The sequence below is a fragment of the Salmo trutta genome, chromosome 34 (genome assembly GCF_901001165.1).
Source record: "Salmo trutta chromosome 34, fSalTru1.1, whole genome shotgun sequence".
NCBI classification, from domain to species: domain Eukaryota; kingdom Metazoa; phylum Chordata; class Actinopteri; order Salmoniformes; family Salmonidae; genus Salmo; species Salmo trutta.
In genome coordinates, this window is record NC_042990.1 from 28,468,325 (window position 1) to 28,490,977 (window position 22,653).

The window sequence follows — 22,653 nt, forward strand, 5'->3', positions numbered from 1 at the left end:
TACAGCAGGCCTATGAAGTTTGCATTCAACAACTAAAATGTTGGACAATTCTGAGACATACAAACATGCGTTTTACCACCTAGGCACATGAAGAAATAATCGAAAAAACTAAATAATTTAGTCTGTGTTGTTCCCGTAGAAAGTTTATTATAATCAGCATCACCATAACAATATTATTTTCATTTTCCAGTCATTCTTTAAAAACATTTACAAAAAGCTCACGATGGCGCTTACGCGATGGGATCCACTATGTAACCCTTCACATCCAAACTAATGAGGAAGAAAACGTAGACACAAAAGACAGAAACACACATTCTAAGAAGATGCGCCAGGTGAAAGAACTTTACAGCAGCTCGTGCAAAAGAAGGATACATAGGCACAGCTACACACACTGGATCAGACTGCGCTTCCATCACGTGTTCACAGCGCACAACAATCACATGAGGCTTATTACGTCGGTCTACAATAAGGAACAAGTTATCTGAGTTTGGTACAATACATTCAATAAATAAATACGTAGGCCTACTTACATACATACATAGAAAACAAAGGCTATACACAAAAGCAACTACATTTCTTATCAATTCATTCATTATTTGAGTTTCTACACTGTTTTTTGAGTGCAATAGGCTACACAACTTTTATTGGATAGTTAATAGACTTATTTCTGGTAACTTTAAGTTTATTCAATTTTGAACAAAAATAAGTTAAACAAACATGTATTTCCCATTGGTTTTTCCTTTAAGACAAACATTTACAGAACGCAGGTTTCTCTTTTTTTTACTCACACAAGCATTATCATGGTCAAAATAACAGAAATAAGGAGGATTCTTTTTAAAGGCTGGAGCTTGCATGGACACGTGGATGTTCACTGTCCTAAGAAGCCCTTGGAAAGTCTCTTGGGCTTTTGACATGATGGGAAGTTCTCCCAAGCTTTGTATTATTTTATTAGTGCTCACCGGGGAACCAGATATCAGGGATGGTGGTAACCTATAGCCCCTGCCGCTGCCATGCTCATGCTTTTTAGTTTGTTGTCCTTTTTCCACTTCATCCTCCGGTTCTGGAACCAGATTTTGATCTGGCGTTCTGATAGGCAGAGCGCGTGCGCTATCTCGATCCTCCGTCTGCGGGTCAGATAACGGTTGAAGTGGAACTCTTTCTCGAGCTCCAGTGTCTGGTAACGTGTGTAGGCTGTCCTCGCCCTCTTCCCCTCTGGTCCGGTCAGACTGTCTGGTGGTAACACACACAGGATGCAACCATGAGCCCACAATCAAAATAGCAACCTACACAATAATGTTTACTAACGCTTTATGCAGGGTTACTTAGCAACAACGCTTATACATTTTACTGATCACTCTTCCATGGAGCCTTACCCACATAAACACACCTTTATACACTATTCACACACATTTCACATACACATTAAAACGCAGTGGAAGTGCCAATTAATTTCCCAAAGTGTGTCTTATAAAAATACCATACAAATATAGAATAATCCGAAAGTATGGCAAGATAAAACCTATAATCATATATTTAAATCAAATGTTCCCCTCCTGCATTTTGGTAAGAAGAAAATGTCCTGTGTTTTCATGCCACGTTGAATTATTTTCCCAACGCCTGGGGTACAATATGCAGTTAAACAGGTGGCGTAAATCTCGCCATTACACACGCCCCTTAAAACTACCATTAATAAAATATGGAATAGATGTGATTTTTCTCTCATATAACGATTTGGGGAAATACTTTTGAGCTCCGAAAATGGCAACAAGCACATCTTAAAATGGCTATAGGGCACACCATCCCCACACACACCACAAACCCACACAGACAAGACGAGCTGTATCAAGTACAAAACACAAACACAAACGTCGACCTAAACAAAATATAAAGCTGTTTTACCATGATTTATGTGCAGTTTCCTCATCCAGGGGTAAATATGGGGCTGGGCACCGTCGGTGACATTTTGGGAAGTTGTCTGCGCCCTTCCCGCAGGCTTCTCTTCCTGGAGGGGGGACGCTTTGGACACACACACCCGGTTCAACAGCGTGCCTCCATTCGAACTCGGGGTCGTGCAGGGGCTCGTTATGGAGTTCTTTATGTCTCGGTGTTGAGGTTGAGACTCGCTGACCGGAGACGAGCAGCTCGCGACAGAGGAGGAGCACGGGAGCGGGTCAGGTGGAGGCGAGAGGGACGTCGTCTCGGTGGCGCTCCCGGGCTGGGTGTACCTGGGCGTCTCGACAGAGGACGTTGTGGTCGCCACCGACTGGTTCGGGGAGTAGCCCTGTGCCCGCACGCTGGCCATAAAGTGCCCGTTACCGCGACTGACAGTGAGGTCCATCCCGTTGTAGCCATAACCGTACCTGCTGGAATGCATGGTCGTGGAGTCCCTGTATTGCTCGTTTGCAGAGCTGTGGTCTCCATAATTATGTAACTGGAAATCCGCGCCATTGGGATAGCGACCGCAGAATGAGTTTACAAAATAGGAGCTCATTTGTTGATAATTCCAATATTGTTATTTAGCAGGTATTTGTTGCTTTTTTGTGTTGAAAGTAATAACGTGTGTACTTGATTTGTGGCTCTTGATGGTTTTGCGCGTTCTACAGCACCCTTGCACAATTTATGATGAATTATGGAAATGAGTAGAACATGTACTTGATTCTCTCTTACGTAGGCACCCAAATATGGGGTACGGCTGAGAATCACGTGCTTTTGTTGACCAGTCGTAAATCCTGCTTGATGACCTCCAGAGGTAAACTCGTGCACAAATAGGAAATCTTGGTGGGATGTTAGGGAGGCGCGCCTGGGTATGCGCCTAGGCACGGCGCTCGCGGGGCGTCTCTTGGATTGTCGTCGCGCGCCATCTTCTGGCCGCAGTCTGGCACTGCCTGCGACAGTGTTTGAGGCGTGGGCTCCGAACGGGGTCGTTCAGAGGTTAACGACCATTGCGGCAAAAGCATGGTCTCCCCAAACAATACAACAAGAAACGCAGTGTATGCTGAATATGCAACCTCTCCACTGATAGAGAGTATAGACAGAAATCGGTATTCAATGTTATCCTCATCGATGGTAAACATTATCCTTCTCGTTGGGAATAAAACACGTACAGTTCAAGAAAAAACAAGTACAAGAAAAATATATTTAAAAAATAATTGTCTAGAACCTTAAATTTAGTTAAATATTTCGTTAAACCATGTTGGAATATCCTATATGAATCAACTCTTTGGACATTTGAATACATTGCATGTGTTTATCACTAATAATGATTTTACAGGTGAAGCTTAGTTTACTGATGTGCATAGAGCGGTTAACCTGCATTTATAATCCAATAGAATAGAAAGGCAGTCCTTTCTAAATGTTAGATACGCTAAAAATGAGTTATTTCAAACAACTTAAGTGTCGCCTTTTAGATGACGACAGAAAGTAGGCTACAATACAGTAGTCTCAAAAGAGAACACTTCACCCCTCATGTGAAATTCCATAAATACTTTTAGAAGTCCGAATGACTGAATTATGCTAATTAGATAATTAGGCACAAAAAAAATCTGCAAAAAATCTTGCAGCTGTGTGTAATGAATAGCCTAATCTCTAGAAAACATCGATGGCATAACAATAATATACTTTTTTTGTTGTTGCAAATATGGATAACTTAAGTCCATTTTCAGAACAGGAAAAGGAGGAGCAGAAAAATATAGGTTTGTTTGAAAATAATCTAAACACATATTGTAATGTAAGCACATGTTATAATTTAAACACATGTTGTAATCTAAACACATGTTATAATTTAAACACATGTTGTAATCTAAACACATGTTGTAATCTAAACACATGTTTTAATCTAAACACATGTAATCTAAACACATGTTTTAATCTAAACACATGTTGTAATCTAAACACATGTTTTAATCTAAACACATGTAATCTAAACACATGTTGTAATCTAAACACATGTTGTAATCTAAACACATGTTTTAATCTAAACACATGTTGTAATCTAAACACATGTAATCTAAACACATGTTGTAATCTAAACACATGTTGTAATCTAAACACATGTTATAATTTAAACACATGTTGTAATCTAAACACATGTTTTAATCTAAACACATGTTGTAATCTAAACACATGTAATCTAAACACATGTTTTAATCTAAACACATGTCATCTAAACACATGTAATCTAAACACATGTTGTAATCTAAACACATGTTGTAATCTAAACACATGTTTTAATCTAAACACATGTAATCTAAACACATGTTGTAATCTAAACACGTTTTAATCTAAACACATTGTAATCTAAACATATGTTGTAATCTAAACACATGTTGTAATATAAACACATGTAATCTAAACACATGTTGTAATCTAAACACATGTTGTAATCTAAACACATGTTTTAATCTAAACACATGTTGTAATCTAAACACATGTTGTAATCTAAACAAATGTAATCTAAACACATGTTTTAATCTAAACACATGTCATCTAAACACATGTTGTAATATAAACACATGTAATCTAAACACATGTTGTAATCTAAACACATGTAATCTAAACACATGTTTTAATCTAAACACATGTCATCTAAACACATGTTGTAATCTAAACACAGATTAGAAGATACATTTTCAGAGAATGTATGACGATAGGCGAAATAAACATTATCTTTTTGTATAAGAATGTTCGTTCATTTTACATGGATAAATAACAAAGGGAAAATTAAACAATTTCCCTTGGCCTTGCTCGGCATCTTCCCCACACCCATTTCCTTCCATCAATAATGTCCTCGGAGTGAGGAAGCGAAAGAACTGACAGGACTGGAATCTGCCTAGATAAGTATTGTCAAGTTTTCAAAATACAAAGATAAGGCACTACGTAATGACAATCTAAAATGAGGTTCGAAATATGATATGAAGAAAGACATATATCGGTAACAGCAGAATAAATAATAATGTAGGCAATAACAATAACAAACATATGACGACATTCATTTAGCACTATTTGATTATAGCTGCTGTTCATCGGTGTTGAGTTGCTGGTTTGTTGGTGTAACGTAGAGATAAACTGTATATAGGCCTATGCTAAAATCGGAGCAGTGGTGATGATTATAATAATAGTTGATGAGAATGTGACTCTATAGCTGGAGAAGGGTTATATTAGTGTACAGGCAGGACAGGCAGAGCGATAACTTTTTAAATAATGTAGCCTTACAAAAGAAAAGAGACGTGGCTAGTAAGCAGATAATGGTGCCATTAATCTGGAACGTCTATTTAGGCTACTAGAAACTGGGGCACGCGACTGCAGGTTTACAGTAGTCTAGTTTTGGCAACGAAGGCCCTAATATTCCAAAATCCATTGGACCTCTTGGTCCTATAATCCCCAAAAGACGATAGCCCGTATTTAGGCTATACGACGCCCCACAAAGCCAGTTTAGAGCGTCGGCACTGACTGCGTGATGGATAAGTACGCTGTACGAAGGATGCAGACTCACAGCGGTAATAGGGCCCCTTCAGGCACTGCAGTAGCCGAGGAACAAGCTGCACTCAGGACCAGATGTGTACAGCGGTGTCTAAAGGAGCCCTGTATGCGAGCCCGGGTCTTAAATTTCAGGGATAGTTTGAGAGCGCATACAAGCATGGTCCGGATGCTGGAAGGAGCAAGGATAGGTTCTGTGCTTTAGAATGTGCAGGAGTGTTTGTGATTGTGACTTTAAAGAGGTTGTTAGGGAGTCTAAGAGCTAACATCTGATTTATCAATGGCCAATAGAAACAAAGTTACCAAGAAATGATCCCACCCAGAGAAAGGGGGCAAACCAGGAAGTGCGAGAGTAAAAAAACGACAGGACTAGTTGCGTTCTACTCAAGTGTCTGCATCTGCTAGGAACGTCAGGATGTAAAAAAGAGAGAAAATAATCAGGATTAGGGACTCTGTGTGCGTGCTTGTGGCGCACAGAGCAGGGAGGGGCGCGTGCTCTCCAGATGGTCAAATGCTAACAATTTGAAATGCAGCTTCAAACCTTGATGAGTGAGTAAAATGTCACGATGCTTCAGTTTTATTTGCTCATACATTTCATTAGCTACATAGGATGTATTTCGTGCGTAACAGACAAAACTGTTCACGCAGAATTTCAGATACCTTTGTATAGTGTAGGGGAGTAGCAGCACGGCTATACTGTAATGTTTGGAGCTCGAAGCCTAAGTGTTTCATTGTACCCTGCAACCACACCTGCAACCCTGTACATGTGACTATTAAACAATCTTAATCTGAATATATGACATGTTTTCTCGACTAGTTTCATTACCACTGTAAATATCGAAGAGGATATTGAATTGGAGCCACTAAGGTAAACGGAACTCTAAAAACACATTTATGAGGTGAACCATAACGGATGAAATTCTAAGACGCAAACTCGTCGAAGAAAACTATGCAAACTGACACGCACGCATACAGTAATAAAATGCATCGCAACAATAGGCTATTGTGTTGTACTTTTTCCTTGGTATTGATGCCTATTGTGACATTTCGGTCTCTCGGTGTCCAATTTGTGTCATATTTTGAGGTAATAATCTTGCCGTATCAATTGTGACGTTTCGGTCTCGCAGGTTCTATTCTATGACCTCATTTGGAGGTGACAATCTATTGTTATATGAGTGGTGTCTATTGTGACGTTCTGGCTCTCTGTGATGTCCAGTGATCTTATGTAAAGAACACTTGACCATCTGTTGTCACAATCAGAACTCCATTTTATGGGGGTGTGTATTTTTTCTGCATGTGCTCATAACGACTGCATGTATTTCCTTCGGTGTCATCTGGTCATCAGGTCTTGATGTTTGACCATTCTGCAGGTTATTTGCATAACCCTACACCTTACCGTTTTCTAAATCTAGTCTGAATTTACACAGACAAAATATATGTAGTATTAGCTCACCTATCATATAGCTTAATAAAAAAACGTTGAGCACTACTGCTATTCAGAACAATACATTCCAGCTATATTGGGCCTTATGCAGTGCCAGTGTAGAAGATTTAAAATTCTTATGAAAATGAATTGCATATTACCAGCAAAATAGCATTAATAGCATATTTTTTGTAGCCATATCGTTTCTAAATATTATAGGCGTGAACATGGTCGAGATGAATGGGTCATTGATAAGAAGGTCGTTTCGATGATGTGGTGCTGATGTTACATCATGGAGGAGAGGAAGACTGGAGCGACAATACTCTAGATTAAGCTAATCTATAATTTCCTCAAATCAAAACAACTGCTACATCTGCCGAAACCATGCTATCATGATACAAACAGCAATGTACACCCCTGTTTTATGGTTTAACCAATAGCACGAATAAAAAAGACAAAGGAAAGTTCTGTGTTGGCACAATTAACGCATAGACTGTAAATGAGAGAAAATGGACAAAACGCTGTGACCAAAACACCACCACACTTCTCCCACCAGAGGGCGACAATGAGTAGGCCTATTGGCCACAGTTCCAATTCGGAGCTGGTGAAAGACCATTCCATTTGAATAGCAACAAATAAACACAAATAGCATGCATCGCCAATAAATGATTCAAATCCTGATATTGAAAAAGCATTTTCCTACATTAGTATTGAATAACATATTTAGATAGGTCAAGCCCATAGACCACAATCAACGAACCATAGCATTGATCTTAATCATGCAAATAATGATCATATTGTTATTATCAAATCAAATATTCGGACATAACCCGTTAAACCCTACAACACAACATTCCAACCACTCTTCTGAAAGCCATCGCTATTTAAAACTAAACAAGCATAGAAAGTTGTTTTTACTTGAATGCTCACTCTATTTAATGCATTATTACAAAATCATATCCAATCATGTAGTATTCTTACCGTATGTGAGGTGTTCGGGTCTCCTGGTGTGTGGTGATGTCACAGGTAGAGGACAGACAAGTGCTGCTGGCGCAAAGCGACCAGATCCCCAGTTCTGACAGCTGGGTCCTGGACGAATCCAAGCGCTCCCGGGATCAGGCAACGACGCACTCAACCCGTCCATTGTGCCAAACCGTCACGAGGACCCCGGTAATGAATCCAAACCGTCCGTTTCCATGAGAAGGGTACTGCTCCTTGCACTGCGTATAAAAAAAAAAAAACTAAAAAGCAAAACAGCGTTACCCACGACGAAAAGAAATGGAAGAGCAAAAGCCTTTACATTACAGAAAGGGTTGGATGGCAGACACTTTTAAATGAGTGCGGTTCTATTCTGGAAAAGGAAATTATGTATAAAAAGTTCATGTTCACGGCTCTATGCCATGTGACCAGCGGCGACCAATGGGAAGCCGAGGAGCCTCGTAAAGTTGTATTGCAATGTTGTAAATTTTCATAAACAACAACGGATTTATGACCCAGTGAGAGAGCGACAGGGGGAGAGGGGAAGAAACAGAGAGGGAGAGGAGGGAGAGGAGGGGGCAGGTCAAAACTAGGCGCCATTTTACCGAAAGGAGGGGGAATGCAGTCATTTCCCCTTCACAGTAGGCTAGCCTGTACAGTCTGTGTCCTCATAGTTTACATACTTTAGTCTCTTTATTAAGCAAATGTTGCGTTGGTTTCATCTATTTTTACGTTAGAAATAGGCCACCGTGTTCTTATGTAGTAGCGTAATAGCGTTTTTGTAGGCTCAGTATTTCTTGTCATATAAAAACAAATGGCTTAAATGTTAAAATGTTAGTATAACTAAATGAACGTGAAAAGGTAAGATACAGTATGTTCACTCATGCCTAATGTAGGGTATAGCATCGATGTTGGCATGTAGGTTGTATTTCATAACATTTTGGCTAAAGATTTGATCAATGCATGGTTGGGTTACAGGAAATTCGTTACGAAGCTATTTTCCAAAATGAATGTTTTTGTTTTTATTCGATTACTATTGCATCTTACATAATGTCACAATAAGAATACCGCAGAGGAAAAGCGATGAGTGTCGAATGCAAAGTCCTGGACGAATCCAAGCACTAGTCAAATTGCAAAACAAATGCTTATTTCTGAACATTGGACCGCTTCTCTGCTATAGCCTAGAAACACACCAATTCCCTAACTTACAGACTTGCACGTGCAAGCAGACACACTCACGTCCATGAAAATGATATTCACCCTAGGCTATAGCTAGTTAGAATGATTGAAAGCAAAAAGGAGATGACAATACAATAACAACACGACGTTACAATACAGTGTTTATAAGTACTTCTTATGCAGTGCTGAAATTCAGTGAGACAGTAGTCGGCTATAGGTTTAGTCTCTAACGTAAAATCTGAGGTAGGGTATACAAATTTGACAATTCATTTTTTTGATTGCTGTTTGGAAATCATGCAAATATCAATTAAAATCTTTACATGACCCCAAAAGACAAGCTCTCATAACATTAGACATGATAACAGACAGCAGCGCAATATAACGATAATAAGCGACAGTTAAACATTAAAGCCATATTCACCAGTGGATTCAACATTTGCATTTATTTCGCTTTGAAATAGAGACAAAAAGAGTGCGAAAAAGGTTATTCGAAGTCAATTGAAACTGGAGGTAAATTCTGAAGTTGCGTGAATGCAACTGTCGCCTTAGGTAGTTCTCTGTTCAGGAATGTTATTTCAGTAGTAAAATATCTAATAGTTCCCAACGATTAACATTAAATATTGTATAACATTTACAGTAGACTTGTTCTATATTCAAAGATCAAATTGAGTGTTCATAGTAATAGCGCAGAGTAAATAGGTAGTATCCGTTCCCTTTCATCTTCCTATAGCCATATGCATTTTAGTGTTTTCACTAGCTTGTATACGTTAAATTAGTGCGTCTCAATTTCAGCCCTGCAAGTCGTTTCCTCAATCAGGCTTCTAAACTCTGAATAGCATGATCGAACAGAGTGTATCGATTCTGTGATAGTCTACATCTAGAACATTTCCTTAGTGACCAATATGAACATTTATGGAGTGTTTCTAATCGCCTCCTTGTCTCCATCTCCTCTTGCAGGGGTTTCTGACGCCACACCGGTGGACTGGGAATCTCCGTACTCGGCGTCCTCGGCCTTGGACTGTCCGTCGGTTACCGGATCACTGTCATCATCCTCGTTTACGTCCTCGCGGTTGGCACCGGGGGTCGAGCTCGAGGACTCGTCCTTGTGATCTTTCTTCCACTTCATCCTCCTGTTCTGGAACCAGATTTTGATTTGGCGCTCGGTCAGGCAGAGCACTTGTGCTATCTCCACGCGCCTCCGGCGGGTCAGGTACCGGTTGAAGTGGAATTCTTTCTCCATCTCCAGTGTCTGGTACCGGGAGTAGGTCTGACGACCACGCTTTCGGTTTGGATCTACAAGAGAAAACGGTTTCAATCTGCTAGGTCCAAGAATAAAAATACTACAAATTGCTCTGCCATGCATAAGACCATGTCCTACACAAGCATGGCATATGTAATAACTCTGATAATATCATGATATTCATAATGATATATGTGACAATTCTGTGATCTTGCATTCATGTATTATTTCTATACAAGTTAATCAATTAATAAAAATAAAAAAATAGTGTCTGTGACACAGTTTGTGCCTGTGCCATTTTTTACTAAGATGTCTTTTTACTAAAATGTTTTAGGACAGTCAATGATGTTTTGCCTCATGTAGCCTATATACACTTCAATAAACCTTCTTTTTTTAAAGACTTCCTTCCATTAAAAATATTCCAGCTGAGAGTCTAGCCTGTAGCCTACAGCTAATGCACTGCATGCCTCTCCAATCAGCAGCATGTGTCTGTCCACCACTACCAGGTCATACCACATAGCCCTTAAGCAATTACTACTGCTAGTTTCATTGGTAGGGTATATCTTTATTAAACACTGGCTTGCCTACCAACTCCCTACTAGCCAGAAACGACACTATTAATAGGCTACCACTGCTCCAACCCCTGCCATTATTTACAACCACCATTAATATAGATTATCTCTCATGTCTACAAAAAGGTTTCTAAGACTGATGAGGATAATCACATCTGCTATCCCAGTCAAAAGATTCAACTGCACAGCGCACGATCACTGATTTACACTAGAACATACAGGTAACTGCCAAAATAGTGGCAACACTTGAGTAAATTAGGGATATAAAGTATACTGAAAGCAGGTGCTTTCCTGAGTTAACTAAGCAATTAACATCCCATCATGCTTAGGGTCATATATAAAAATGCTGGGTTGGCCATTATTTTGGCTACCATGGCTATACCCCCATAGGATGACAATGCCCCTCTCCACAGGGCAAGAGTGTTTACTGAATGCTTTGATGGGCATGAAAATGATGTAAACCACATGCGATGTCCCTCTCATTCATCAGATCTCAACCCAATTAAACACCTATGGGAGATTCTGGAGCGTGGCTGAGACAGCATTCTCCACAACCATCAATAAAACACCAAATGATGGAGTTTCTGGTGTTAGAATGTTGTCGCATTCCTCCAACAGAGTTCCAGACACTTGTAGAATCTGTGCCAAGGAGCATTGAAGCTGTTCTGGCTCGTGCCGGCCCAAAGCCCTTTTAAGACAGTTTATGTTGGTGTTTCCTTTATTTTGGCGTTACATAGTCTGGTATTTTATTGTCACAAAGGGGAGTAGAAGCAGTAAGAAAGCAGAGGCAAAAAGCATTGCAGAAGCGAAGGGATAATACATTTATGGCCACAGAACTCATTACTTGCGCAATAAAAGTTGAACAATTCTTTCCATGAAATACCAATGGCTTCAAGTAATTAATTGCGCCATTAAGACCACGGTAAGTATCCCAAGGTTTTGTAGATTCATTGACATTATAGCAGAGCTCTGCAGGAGCAGGTTGGGAAGGAAGGACTCATCTTAGACTGTACCTGATGTTTTCATCCAGGGGTACATCCGGTAGTGTTTGTCCTCTGGCGAGGTGAGGGGCCCCGGCTGGACACAGCTGTCCCCAAACAGACGGCTCTGGTCGAAGGAGCTGCAGTGCAGACTGCGAATGTCCGGCCCCTGGCCATAACCAGGGCTGAACATCGGGTGGCTCTGGTAGATTGCATTGTTGACGTTGTAAAGTCCGGACAGGGACGGTGGGAAGGCAGGGGCTGCGGCGTTGTGAGCAGATGCGGGTCCTTCTCCATCGGGTCCAAGAGTGCACGAACCTAGGTCTGCGTTAGGGAAGAAAGAACCGCTCGCCGTATATTTGTTAAAAAGACCATCCACATAATAAGAACTCATATTTTTCTCTGTGATTTGTTGGGCCAGAATCTTCAGTGTCGTTTTTACGAGGTAGTGTGATATATGACAGCAATACACCCTGGATTTACACCAAAGCCCATTTTCCCCAGGACCAAAGAACTCACCCACGTGATCCAGCCCTGTGACCGATGTAGCCAATCACCGGCGGGGCCAGAGATGTCATTATAGTGCACAGACTGCAGAGTAGGAGGGCCATTCCATTGTAACAGAGTGATGGTGAGACTCCGAATTTTCACTTTAAAATGTATGTCAAACAAAAAACAGTGGAAATTGATAAAAGTACTCATTGTGCATAGAGTTGTATGATTTATTTAACTTTGCAATCATTGTTTTTTGTTAGACATTTTAAAGTGAACAATCTGAGTCTCAGCATCACTCTGTTACCACGGAATTTCCCAGGATTAACACACACACACACACACACACACACACACACACACACACACACACACACACACACACACACACACACACACACACACACGCCCTTTCTCTTCTCTTTGGACACACACCCTCTCATAAACACTGTGGGAAGCCTATACATATGAAATGACACAAAATACAATGTAATCAAAATAAAATAAACGTATACTGTTGCATTTAGCCTTCATTTCATAACACACCATAATACACCATAATACTACCATAATACACCATAATACTACCATAATACAATCGTTTTCACCACCTAATAACATCTGTAATTTATACACAACTAAGAGTATAAAATTGCATTGTGTACTCATTCAAAAGGTTTTGTTCAATTCATATAAATACATTTCTCCATGGGTAAAACTGAACTATAAGACACAACAAACATCAAAACATGATAATTAGATTATAGGCTACAAAGGACTGATCAATTCAAAGTTGAAACATTTTACAACAGTTTTTTTGATATTGTGGTGATTGAAATAATACCATTTACAATTGTAAACATTTTCAGTTACCATTGTTACGTTTCAAATAAGATAATATAAAAGTGTTGCAAGTAAGTATAGGCCTAAGTGAAATATTTGAGAATTCTTTTGAGTGGTAACCTGATGCTAGATTAAGCAAAGTATTAACTCAAAACATAAAAGTTAGGTAAGCAAATTAAATAAGTCAATTTGAATATTTAAAACTAACAAAGTTGTATTATTTTTGCTTTCTTGGAGGTTGCACTATGTTGAAATAATCAGATTTATGATTTTTATATATATATATATATATTGAGAAAAATACCATTGAAAAAGACCATTGAAAGTATCTGTCCCTATTAGTATAGGTCAGTAAATCCCAAAAAGAATCCTCCCAAATTATGTAAAAAACACATTTAACGAGGGATAGCTATACATATTTATATGCCATAGTCCGTGGCCTAATTTGGTAACGTTTATGTAAATTCTTTCCCATTCCGCAATGTTATCTGGAAAAAAACACAGAAGGGACAAAAAAAACAAACTAATTCTATATGTGGAGTTACTGAGCATTTAGGCTCATCTAAATACCACCAAACATATGATATTTTAGTACGCCATATCAAAATATTCCAAAATTGAATAGCCTAAAGTAAATTGAACACATTTCACATTTTATGTAGGGCTATTGCAAATGTAGATGAACGATAAGCCTATTTGAAAAGGGCAAAATTATTTTCCAATTACTTTACGAATCACATGTACAAAGATTTGTTGAGAAAGCACTATTTATGTTTAGTATTCCTATAGGCCTAAACTAAAGATGAAATAAACACATTTTAACGATAATAGTTAGGCCTTCTAAAAGCCTGATTTCTTTCATTTCACACGCGGAACAACTACGTTTCAGGTTTTTCTGTAGCGTCGAATCAAAGAGAGGCCTAACCGTGCAAATGTTTTTTGTGACTAGACTAAGGCATAATATTTTTTATTTTTTATTTTTTATGTATATTATTATTAAATATTAAATACTGCCGCGGATGTGTCAACGTCTACAAGAGCTAACATCATTATAAAGACTATAATAGCAAGCAACAATTAGAATTACAATGTTAGAAAACGAAAATACACCAATAGGCCAAAACATGTCAAAATATGTTCATCCGAAAGTAATCAGAAAGGGTAAGTGTTCAAACGAGGCCATTTTGAGCCTTGTTATGGAACATCAGCGCCATCCTCTGGTCACTACACGTAGTTGCAGGGTGGAAAAGGTGCAGTGCCCAGAGAGCTGCAATCACACCCATTCCCCATTAGGCCAATACATAAATAAATCACATAATAGGAATGCGATTAATGTATGTGGCTCTCATTGCCTGCAGTTCTATTTCCACATAGAATACAGATTTTGGAGGTCCGATGATGACAATCGAGAATAGTATATCTAAAATGTTCATGTTGTTCTCATCTATACTGAGATTAGGTCTTGACTCACAACGCTGTTGTTTTATTGCCCTTTCTGTTTTTTCAGCGCGTGAACAGAACACTAGCTACCACCAGATAAACTGAGAGAACTTTCCCAGGCCAGGTACAAACAAAGGGTCGCCCGAGATGACCATGAGTCCGGCGAGCAACAGTCGGGGAGACGCCAATAAAGCGGATCATTTCCGCTAGGCCTTTTGTCCATGCTGCAGTCCCACAGAAAAGAGAAAAAACAAATGGGTGCCGAGTTCTGGAAACGGTCTAATTGTGTCTGGACGGCCATAAAGCCATTAAAAGTGGAATGCCAGACAGTATAGCAGACCAGGCGTTTTATTGCTATGTCTCTGGCTGAGCCTTTGAAGTTTGGGGTCCATCTGCGTCCTCGAGGCCCAGCGCGTCACAACACCACTATATGGCTCCATACAGCTGCAATTTCCTTGTTTTTATTTACTAAAGCTAATATATTCGTGCATTAAAATATACGTGCGTGTCTGATGTGAAGGATGTTGTCTGATAAAACAAGGGTGGGCCTGTGAGGATGTGGCTTTACAGTTCCAAGGTCCAGTTGTAGCCTATTTCACAAGTAGGCCTATCTATCATTTCTATTTTTATTGGCTACTCTTTGTCGATATAAAATGTTTGGTAGGCTACAGCGCAGATTTGAGGGAACTTCTCAAGATTTATAATCCAAAGGTTTTCGGTGGAAGCAGGCCCACATCAATAGACCTAACTCATTCTTGATACAAATGTTAAATAGAAGCTCAGATCAAATATATTGTAATCTAAATGCCGCCAAAGCTACATTTTAAATAGTAAATCTTTGAACGCTGAATACCTCGACCGCCCTGCTCATGTTGACGGTTTGAAAACATAGCGACCATGATGTGTCCAGAAGCACCGGGTTTAAACTGAGCGGTGGAGTCATATCATAGCTGAAGAATACATGTACTACATTATTTTAGGCATCAGCTGTCAAAGCTTTCGACATGTTTCTTGTGTTGGGTCCTCTCGCCCTGCAGCGCTTTGCACCCCATAAACGGTTATAGTGGTAATTGTCTTTTATGGCTGTATACAGCTAACAACCTCCTCTGCCAAGGCGCGCAGAGCAGAGCAGAGCAGCAAGCGTGCTCTGGGGTCCTTGCCTTTGACTGGATTACCAACGAGTCACCACTACGCACACACACACACACGCACACACACACACACACACACACACACACACACACACACACACACACATACACACACACACACACACACACACACACACACACACACACACACACACACATATACTATAAAACGGTGTATGTGTGTGTGTGTGTGTGTGTGTGTGTGTGTGTGTGTGTGTGTGTGTGTGTGTGTGTGTGTGTGTGTGTGTGTGTGTGTGTGTGTGTGTGTGTGTGTGTGTTGCGTGCGAGCTTGAAGAAAGAATAACAAAGTGCGCGTTCACAATATCGAATTCATTCACGGAAATGAAAGAAATGGGTCATTGTTATTATTTTTCTAACACACCATTAATAGTGTTTTTGCTAGTATTATTCCAATATTTTGTTTGAGAGAAAATATATGTGCAAACTAATGTTAGAATAGTCCTATGCACATTACATTTGGTAAACTACAATGCATCTGACTGTCAATAGCTTTAAGAATTTGATCATTTTCTTTTAGAGCCTCACGTTAATTTGAATTAAATCTTAGACTGAACAGTGACATGCAAATGCTCAAGAAATTATAATAATTCAACGTGGCTGCATTCGCAGATATAATTTGTTTTATTCAATAAATAGTACAAATTACATTTGAGAAGCAAAAATGTGAAGGTCCCCAGACCATGAGGTATTCATTAGGTAGCATACAGTGTTTCTTATTATTTAGTCTCTCTCCCTTTCTAACAAATATGTCCTGTCAAATGTTACTCCCTGAAATTCAGACATAGTATACTATCTATACAAGCATTCTGTCTCTTCACAACGAAAAGTCATGTTAAAATGAAATGAGGTTCTTGCAATTCTAGGTAGTTGAGAGACAATATCATTGTTATGTAGCTTCTAGTAACATTATCAACAGTTCAATATGCATTTTAAAGAGGCTTTTTGATGCTCATGCACCCGCTTCAAAATGCCACCATTACCTTAGCCTGTCCCTCCAACTCAAATGGACCAATACTTGAAATAACGACAACAACAAAACATTTGAAACTAAATTCAGTTTAACCTGAAATACACATAGGCCTATATCTACAAACCAGAGAACACACACATAGCTACAGACATCCACACACAAAAGAGCACAGAGAACAGGCCTATTAATAGGGTACATGCCTTACACAGATGCCCTCACAGCCGAGCCTTTAATCATTCATTAACATCCTAATAACAATAACAAAAAATAATGCGCAATGCTAAATTGTGCAATATAAAGGTAGTTAGTTGCATCAAACCGACGAGTAGAGCCGGACATGCTTTTTACAATACACATAACAGCTTCTGTTAGGGATAAAACAATGAGACAACGGCTATAAAAATGCAGTCCAGCAGAGAAAGAGCCTTTTCACAGATATCCCCCTTATTTCGGATATTTTTGTTACGTTCTCATTCACCTATAAATCATCTTTTGGTCCACCATCTTTATTACATTTCTTCATCTTCATTCTGCGGTTCTGAAACCAGATTTTGACTTGTCTCTCCGTGAGGTTGAGCTGCCTCGCGACCTCGTACCTACGGTCCCGCGTGAGGTACGTGTTAAAGAGGAACTCTTTCTCCAGCTCGAGGATCTGGTGCTTGGTGTATGGACAGCGCTTTTTTCTCGTGGCGCTAGCGTGGAGCCAGTTGGATACCGGGTTATCTGGAGAGAGGGAGTGCGAGACGAGACTGGTGTGAGCCCGGTGCTGCTGGGCAAAATGTCATAAAAACATATGACCCACAGGGGACGAGGCTGATAACAAAAGCTCTGTATATCAATTCTGAATGTAAAAATCTAAATGCATTCCAAAGTAGCAATGCACTCCCATACTTGACTCTTGCTCCTGTTTAAAATCTGAAACCCATAGTATTAGAAGACGGAAATGAGTGAGAGAAAGCTAGCCTATTATCAAGTCGCTATAAATGAATGGCACGCCTTGAATTGCATATTTTCAAACACGCGCCCTCTCTACTATTCACACATTTGTACCTGCATCCCTGCATCTTTACAGAACATAGCATGGCCAAATGTCAAAGGATGAAGCAGCACTTACTTGGATCAAGGGCCGGTTTCCCCTCCTGCAGGTCCCCGGTCTGGCCTGGTAGCGTGTCCTTGTCCACCGGGGATGCCGTCTCCACCGTTCCGTCCGCGAAATCGGACAGGAGCAGCGCCGTGTGGGAGCCAGGTAGCACGCTGTCCGCTCCCGCATCCAGGCTCTCGGATTTGATCCCGTAGTGGTGACTCGTTGGTAATCCAGTCAAAGGCAAGGACCCTGACATGGGCTCCAGCAGCCAGGACTGCATGTAGCGACCCTCCACGTCGCCTGGAGCTGGGCTTCGGTGATTCCCGTACGGGTGGTGGTACATCGACGACACGGCGCCTGGAAACTGTGCCGGTACATGATCCCAGGACGGGCTGAAGACCGGGGCTTTCGTCGGGAAGGTGCAGGGCCCAAGCTCAGTGTGATCGGTGATCAATGTGGGCTGCCTCGCGTGCTGCAGCCCCCCCGGACCGGAGGTGTATCTGGGCGCGGAGAGCGCCTCGCTCTCAGGCAAGATGAGGGAGTCGACGTAGTAGCTAGTCAATGTTCCAGATGTCGACATGGCAAAAGAGACTTTCACATGTACGCACACATACACTGATACTTACAAAAACAAGCGCGACACACACACCACACACACATACACACGCACTAAACCGCACTCTCACAAAATAACAAAGAAATCAAGTAGCAACTTGGCACCACAAAGAACTACAGTCTACTAATAGTTCGGACGCAGGGCTGCCATTCGATTGGGTGATGCGCGCACGTGATCACAAAGGCTAAACAATAAATAATAAATCAGTTCCTTTGACTATTAAATGCTTGCGGGTCTCTTGTCTTAAAACGTGACAACGTCTAGTTTTAAAAGCAAATTATTATTATTTGATATGATTAGTACGCAATTGCTGATATAAATGTAGGGCTATGACAAGGGAGAGGCTGTCTGTTAGCATAGGTCAGGAAATCCCCCAAATAATCCTCCCAAATGAGGTAAAACACACCTTTAGCGAGGGATTTCTACACATATGCTACAGGATAATAAGCATTACCAATGATACAACAAAACCCACAGGGGCTGAAATTAACCAGAATAACTTCTCCATATTGGGGCTTATTAACGAAACCAAATGTCTTAAATTGCATTCTTTCTATGGCGCCAAAGAACGTAAATTATTTAGATATTCTTCCTTAAAAATAATGCTCTGGGACGCTTTCCATCCTAGTATGTAACCTCTTTCATCTTCCGTCAAAATGTTTTAACCTTTCATATTTTCATTGTCTTCGAACCAGAGAAAGTTATGACCAAACATTCCCAAAGAAAAAACATTTTACGCACATAATGTTGTGCTATAACCTGCTATTTTGTATAGCCTATTAACATATTAGTTTGGTATTATACAATAAAACTAATCGGACTAAAACCCTGCTCAGAATAATATCTGACTAGTTTAATTTGTTATTTCATCAACATCCTATGATATTGTTTATATATCACCTACTGGAAAAAAAAACATTATTTCAGTAAATGTAAGATTATTTTGAGCATGAAAATGGAAAGGGGTATATAATTGTATTTGTGTTTGCATAGTGGGCCTATTTACTCACAGCTATAGAACCCTAATATGGTCGTTTATTTACTGATGTTATTGTTCTAGGCTAATATTATATTGGTATATCCATGGACAAGAGAATTCTGGTTATTCAACAGAACCGAGGAATTAAACAACTATTATATTACGCCTAGAGAAAAAAAACATACATGTTTATTCATATATCTCAATAGCCTAATAGTGAAGCATAAAAGCATAGCCTAGTTGTGGCATATTTAAATAATTAAGCTAAAACAAATAAACGACAATTGTGAAAACTCGTCGTAGAAAATAGTGTGCACATAGTAGCATGTAAATCGATACCTGGCTTCTACTTTAAATACATTATCCTATTAAATACATTATCCTATTAAATACATTATCCTATTAAATACATTATCCTATTATTACTAGGAATGTTATTGGCCTATTATGAGAGACCACTATCATAAGAACCACTAGCACTGTTACAAATACCAGCACTATCGTGCCAATTATGAATTCCGCCGTGGCTAACGAAAACAGCAATGCACAATTAAGTAGAAAATAATAACAAAGATAGCATTATGTAAACTACTAAAGCACTAGAAGTTTAGGAGTTTCCCTACAAAAAATTGGAGATCGGCCTAGTCGTGACAATTACATGCAACTAATAGATAATAGATAGGCACTAGATAGTTTACAAATGGAGTTGTTTATGCCATTATTCAGACACATAGATCACGTCGTAATCAAATTTGAAAGCAAAAATCTAACACGTTTTCATTCTCCAGCCACCCAAGCCATAGACTGTTCTCTTGGCTTCCACACGAGTGCATCAATTCTGACATCAACAGGCTCCTGAACAGCTTCTATCCCCAAGCCATAACACTGCTAAATAGCTTACTAAATACCTAGCAAAATGGCTACACGGACTATCTGAGTTGACCCTTGTATTTTATTTTTGCAAAGTCTCTATGCACACTCACAGGGTACAACACACTCACGCACACTGACAATCCAACACACACACAAACACTCACTCCATCATTTGTTCACACACACATAATATGCACATACATTTATAGTGACTCTATACACACCCGCTGACATATAATCATAATATACAGTGCTGCTACTCTGTTGATCATCCATCCTGATGCCTGGTCATCTTACCCCTATAGGCCTGCCTGCATATCTACCTCTACCACTGCAGTATCCCTGCACATTGTTAATATGGCATCGGAACTGACTGAGTACTTACTTTCTCGTATACTTCTCATTTCTTATTTTCTTTTCTTGTGTGTTTTTGTTCTACCTCATTGTATTTGTAGTATTACATTGTTATTGATATGGACTAGTAGGAAGAGTGGAAACGCCTGCGTAACACTTTACAGACATTGTGTCGAACCTTGCCCCCCCCACCACCACCACCACCATCCCCACCACCACCCCCACCACCACCACCACCACCACCACCACCACCACCATAGCCTTAGAGAATGGAGATAGCTGCACACAGAATACGTGTTCTATTTATTACCATCCAATAAAACGGAAAGCTAGGCCAACACCCTACATGGCCACAGGCGGTTCACTGCTGCTAAAGAATCCACTCCAGCATATTTCCTGCTGAATGAAAAAACAGTAGGCTATGCCACACACCTCCAACGTAACAGATAATATTTCATCCTCGAACGTATACCACTGTGCAGAATCAGATAAGGCATGGATGAAAATGTGTTAGAGACATTAGAAACAAACAAAGAGGATAGTGGATAGGGAAAGGCTATGCGCACTAAAACACAGAGCAGACAGGCATCTTCAAAAGAAAAGACACAAGGGAAGGCAATGGCACTTTAAGGCTGTAAACTAAATCAGGGTGTTTTTCAACACGGACCCAGTTTACCGCAGGCGCTATTTACTTATTTTGCCCACAGATAACAGCTCGTCTGGCGGATCTAAATATCACCATAAAGCCCTTCGCCTCTTTTGTGTTCGGGCTGTATTGCGCAGCGGAAGCATCCGGCTCTATTGCCCACCGGCGCGCCGCTGAGGTCGCTGTTGCCCACTCAACTTCCCCTTCCTCTCCAATGCAGTGGTCGTAACCGAGGCCTTGTCTGACGTCGACGCGTCACGACTGACAGAAAACATGCTTATAGCTTTACGCTAATTCCAAGTCCAACCCGCCTATAGCTGAGCTTTTACCAATATAAATATAGGACGCAGGCATTCAGGGGCTTAATTTAACGATGAAAAATAACAAGAAGAGTTTGTATAAATATTACTGACGATATGTTAAGAGATATACACGACAGCAAGTCTTTCCCAACAGGTAAAGGCAATAAGAAATGTCCTATTTTTTATTCATTTATTTATATCACCACAAATAACACTCCCAATACTATTCAATACTATCAAATCCAGTTAGATTGCACGTGTCCCAGATTAAGTTGACTGACGTTTCGATGTATTAAACTGGGCCAATTCAGACAGTTTCGTGTTGTAGAGGTAGAAAATGGATCCCAACAACATGAAACTACCTAAACCACTCCACAGTCCGCTCGACGCCTCAAGACGCACAGCAGCCAATGCATAACGCCACGTCTTCTTTGGTTTTCATATCGATCTCAACACCCATGCTGTTCATCAGAGGACTGTATTAAAAATAGCCTACAATGTTTTTACATGTTCAGTATCAAATCTTTCCGCTGGAAACCTGCTTTTTTAAACATGTGGAGTCCCGAAAACCCAAATCCAAAATAACAAATTGACTCACCCATTCATCGAAGTTATTGCGCTATTCCAATCACAAGAGAAAAGAAGATGACTTCGTCCAATTGTGTCTAAATACAGTGTAACTTTCTACGACTGTCTCTAGCCTCCTCTCCGGCTTAACGGCTCTCTCGACTGAAGCCAGTCTTTGGGGAGAGTGAGAATCGCTATATACGAGCCAGTCATAAAACTCTACTAAAGCCGGTTAGGCTTGCAGTGTTATATGCCTATACCGCCTAGACATAATGACTGGTGTCATATCTAAATCGTTTCCGAGAGCTACTCCATGGATCCTAAAAACAGTTCTGAAGACAAAAGCCAAGCAATGCACAAGCAACCCAAAGTGCACTTACAACCTCAACTGGCCTGTACAAAATGCCTATTCTCTTTACAGACAAAGAATGAGCGAGAAAAACAGAGTTATGAACAAGGACATCAAAA

At 40.1% G+C, this 22,653-nt stretch overlaps 4 protein-coding genes and 1 long non-coding RNA gene across 5 annotated transcripts in view; 1 reads left to right on the forward strand and 4 right to left on the reverse strand.

Annotated features, from left to right (window-relative positions):
- Positions 1 to 7,961, reverse strand: part of LOC115173936 (homeobox protein Hox-A3a) — a 35,299-nt gene extending 27,338 nt beyond the window's left edge. The window contains exon 1 of the mRNA XM_029732459.1: positions 7,880 to 7,961. The gene's annotated coding sequence lies outside the window, so the exon portion shown is untranslated. The remainder of the gene's footprint in view (positions 1 to 7,879) is intronic.
- Positions 117 to 2,988, reverse strand: LOC115173942 (homeobox protein Hox-A5). Its single transcript, XM_029732470.1, has 2 exons — positions 1,900 to 2,988; positions 117 to 1,230 (listed from the first exon to the last, which is right to left on the reverse strand). The coding sequence occupies exons 1-2, from the start codon at positions 2,489 to 2,491 to the stop codon at positions 974 to 976; spliced, it is 849 nt and encodes a 282-aa protein (XP_029588330.1). The 5' UTR covers positions 2,492 to 2,988; the 3' UTR covers positions 117 to 973.
- Positions 7,431 to 10,576, forward strand: LOC115173948 (uncharacterized). The gene is made up of 2 exons (XR_003871702.1): positions 7,431 to 8,068; positions 10,013 to 10,576. It is a non-coding gene; the product is annotated as an uncharacterized LOC115173948 (long non-coding RNA).
- On the reverse strand, positions 9,325 to 22,605 carry LOC115173945 (homeobox protein Hox-A7). Its single transcript, XM_029732473.1, has 3 exons — positions 22,217 to 22,605; positions 11,881 to 12,497; positions 9,325 to 10,348 (listed from the first exon to the last, which is right to left on the reverse strand). The coding sequence occupies exons 2-3, from the start codon at positions 12,239 to 12,241 to the stop codon at positions 9,966 to 9,968; spliced, it is 744 nt and encodes a 247-aa protein (XP_029588333.1). The 5' UTR covers positions 12,242 to 12,497; positions 22,217 to 22,605; the 3' UTR covers positions 9,325 to 9,965.
- LOC115173943 (homeobox protein Hox-A9) lies at positions 16,393 to 20,884 on the reverse strand. The gene is made up of 2 exons (XM_029732471.1): positions 17,879 to 20,884; positions 16,393 to 17,487 (listed from the first exon to the last, which is right to left on the reverse strand). Exons 1-2 carry the CDS (start codon positions 18,426 to 18,428, stop codon positions 17,243 to 17,245), a joined length of 795 nt encoding a protein of 264 aa, XP_029588331.1. The 5' UTR covers positions 18,429 to 20,884; the 3' UTR covers positions 16,393 to 17,242.
- Positions 22,606 to 22,653: the final 48 nt, after the last annotated feature.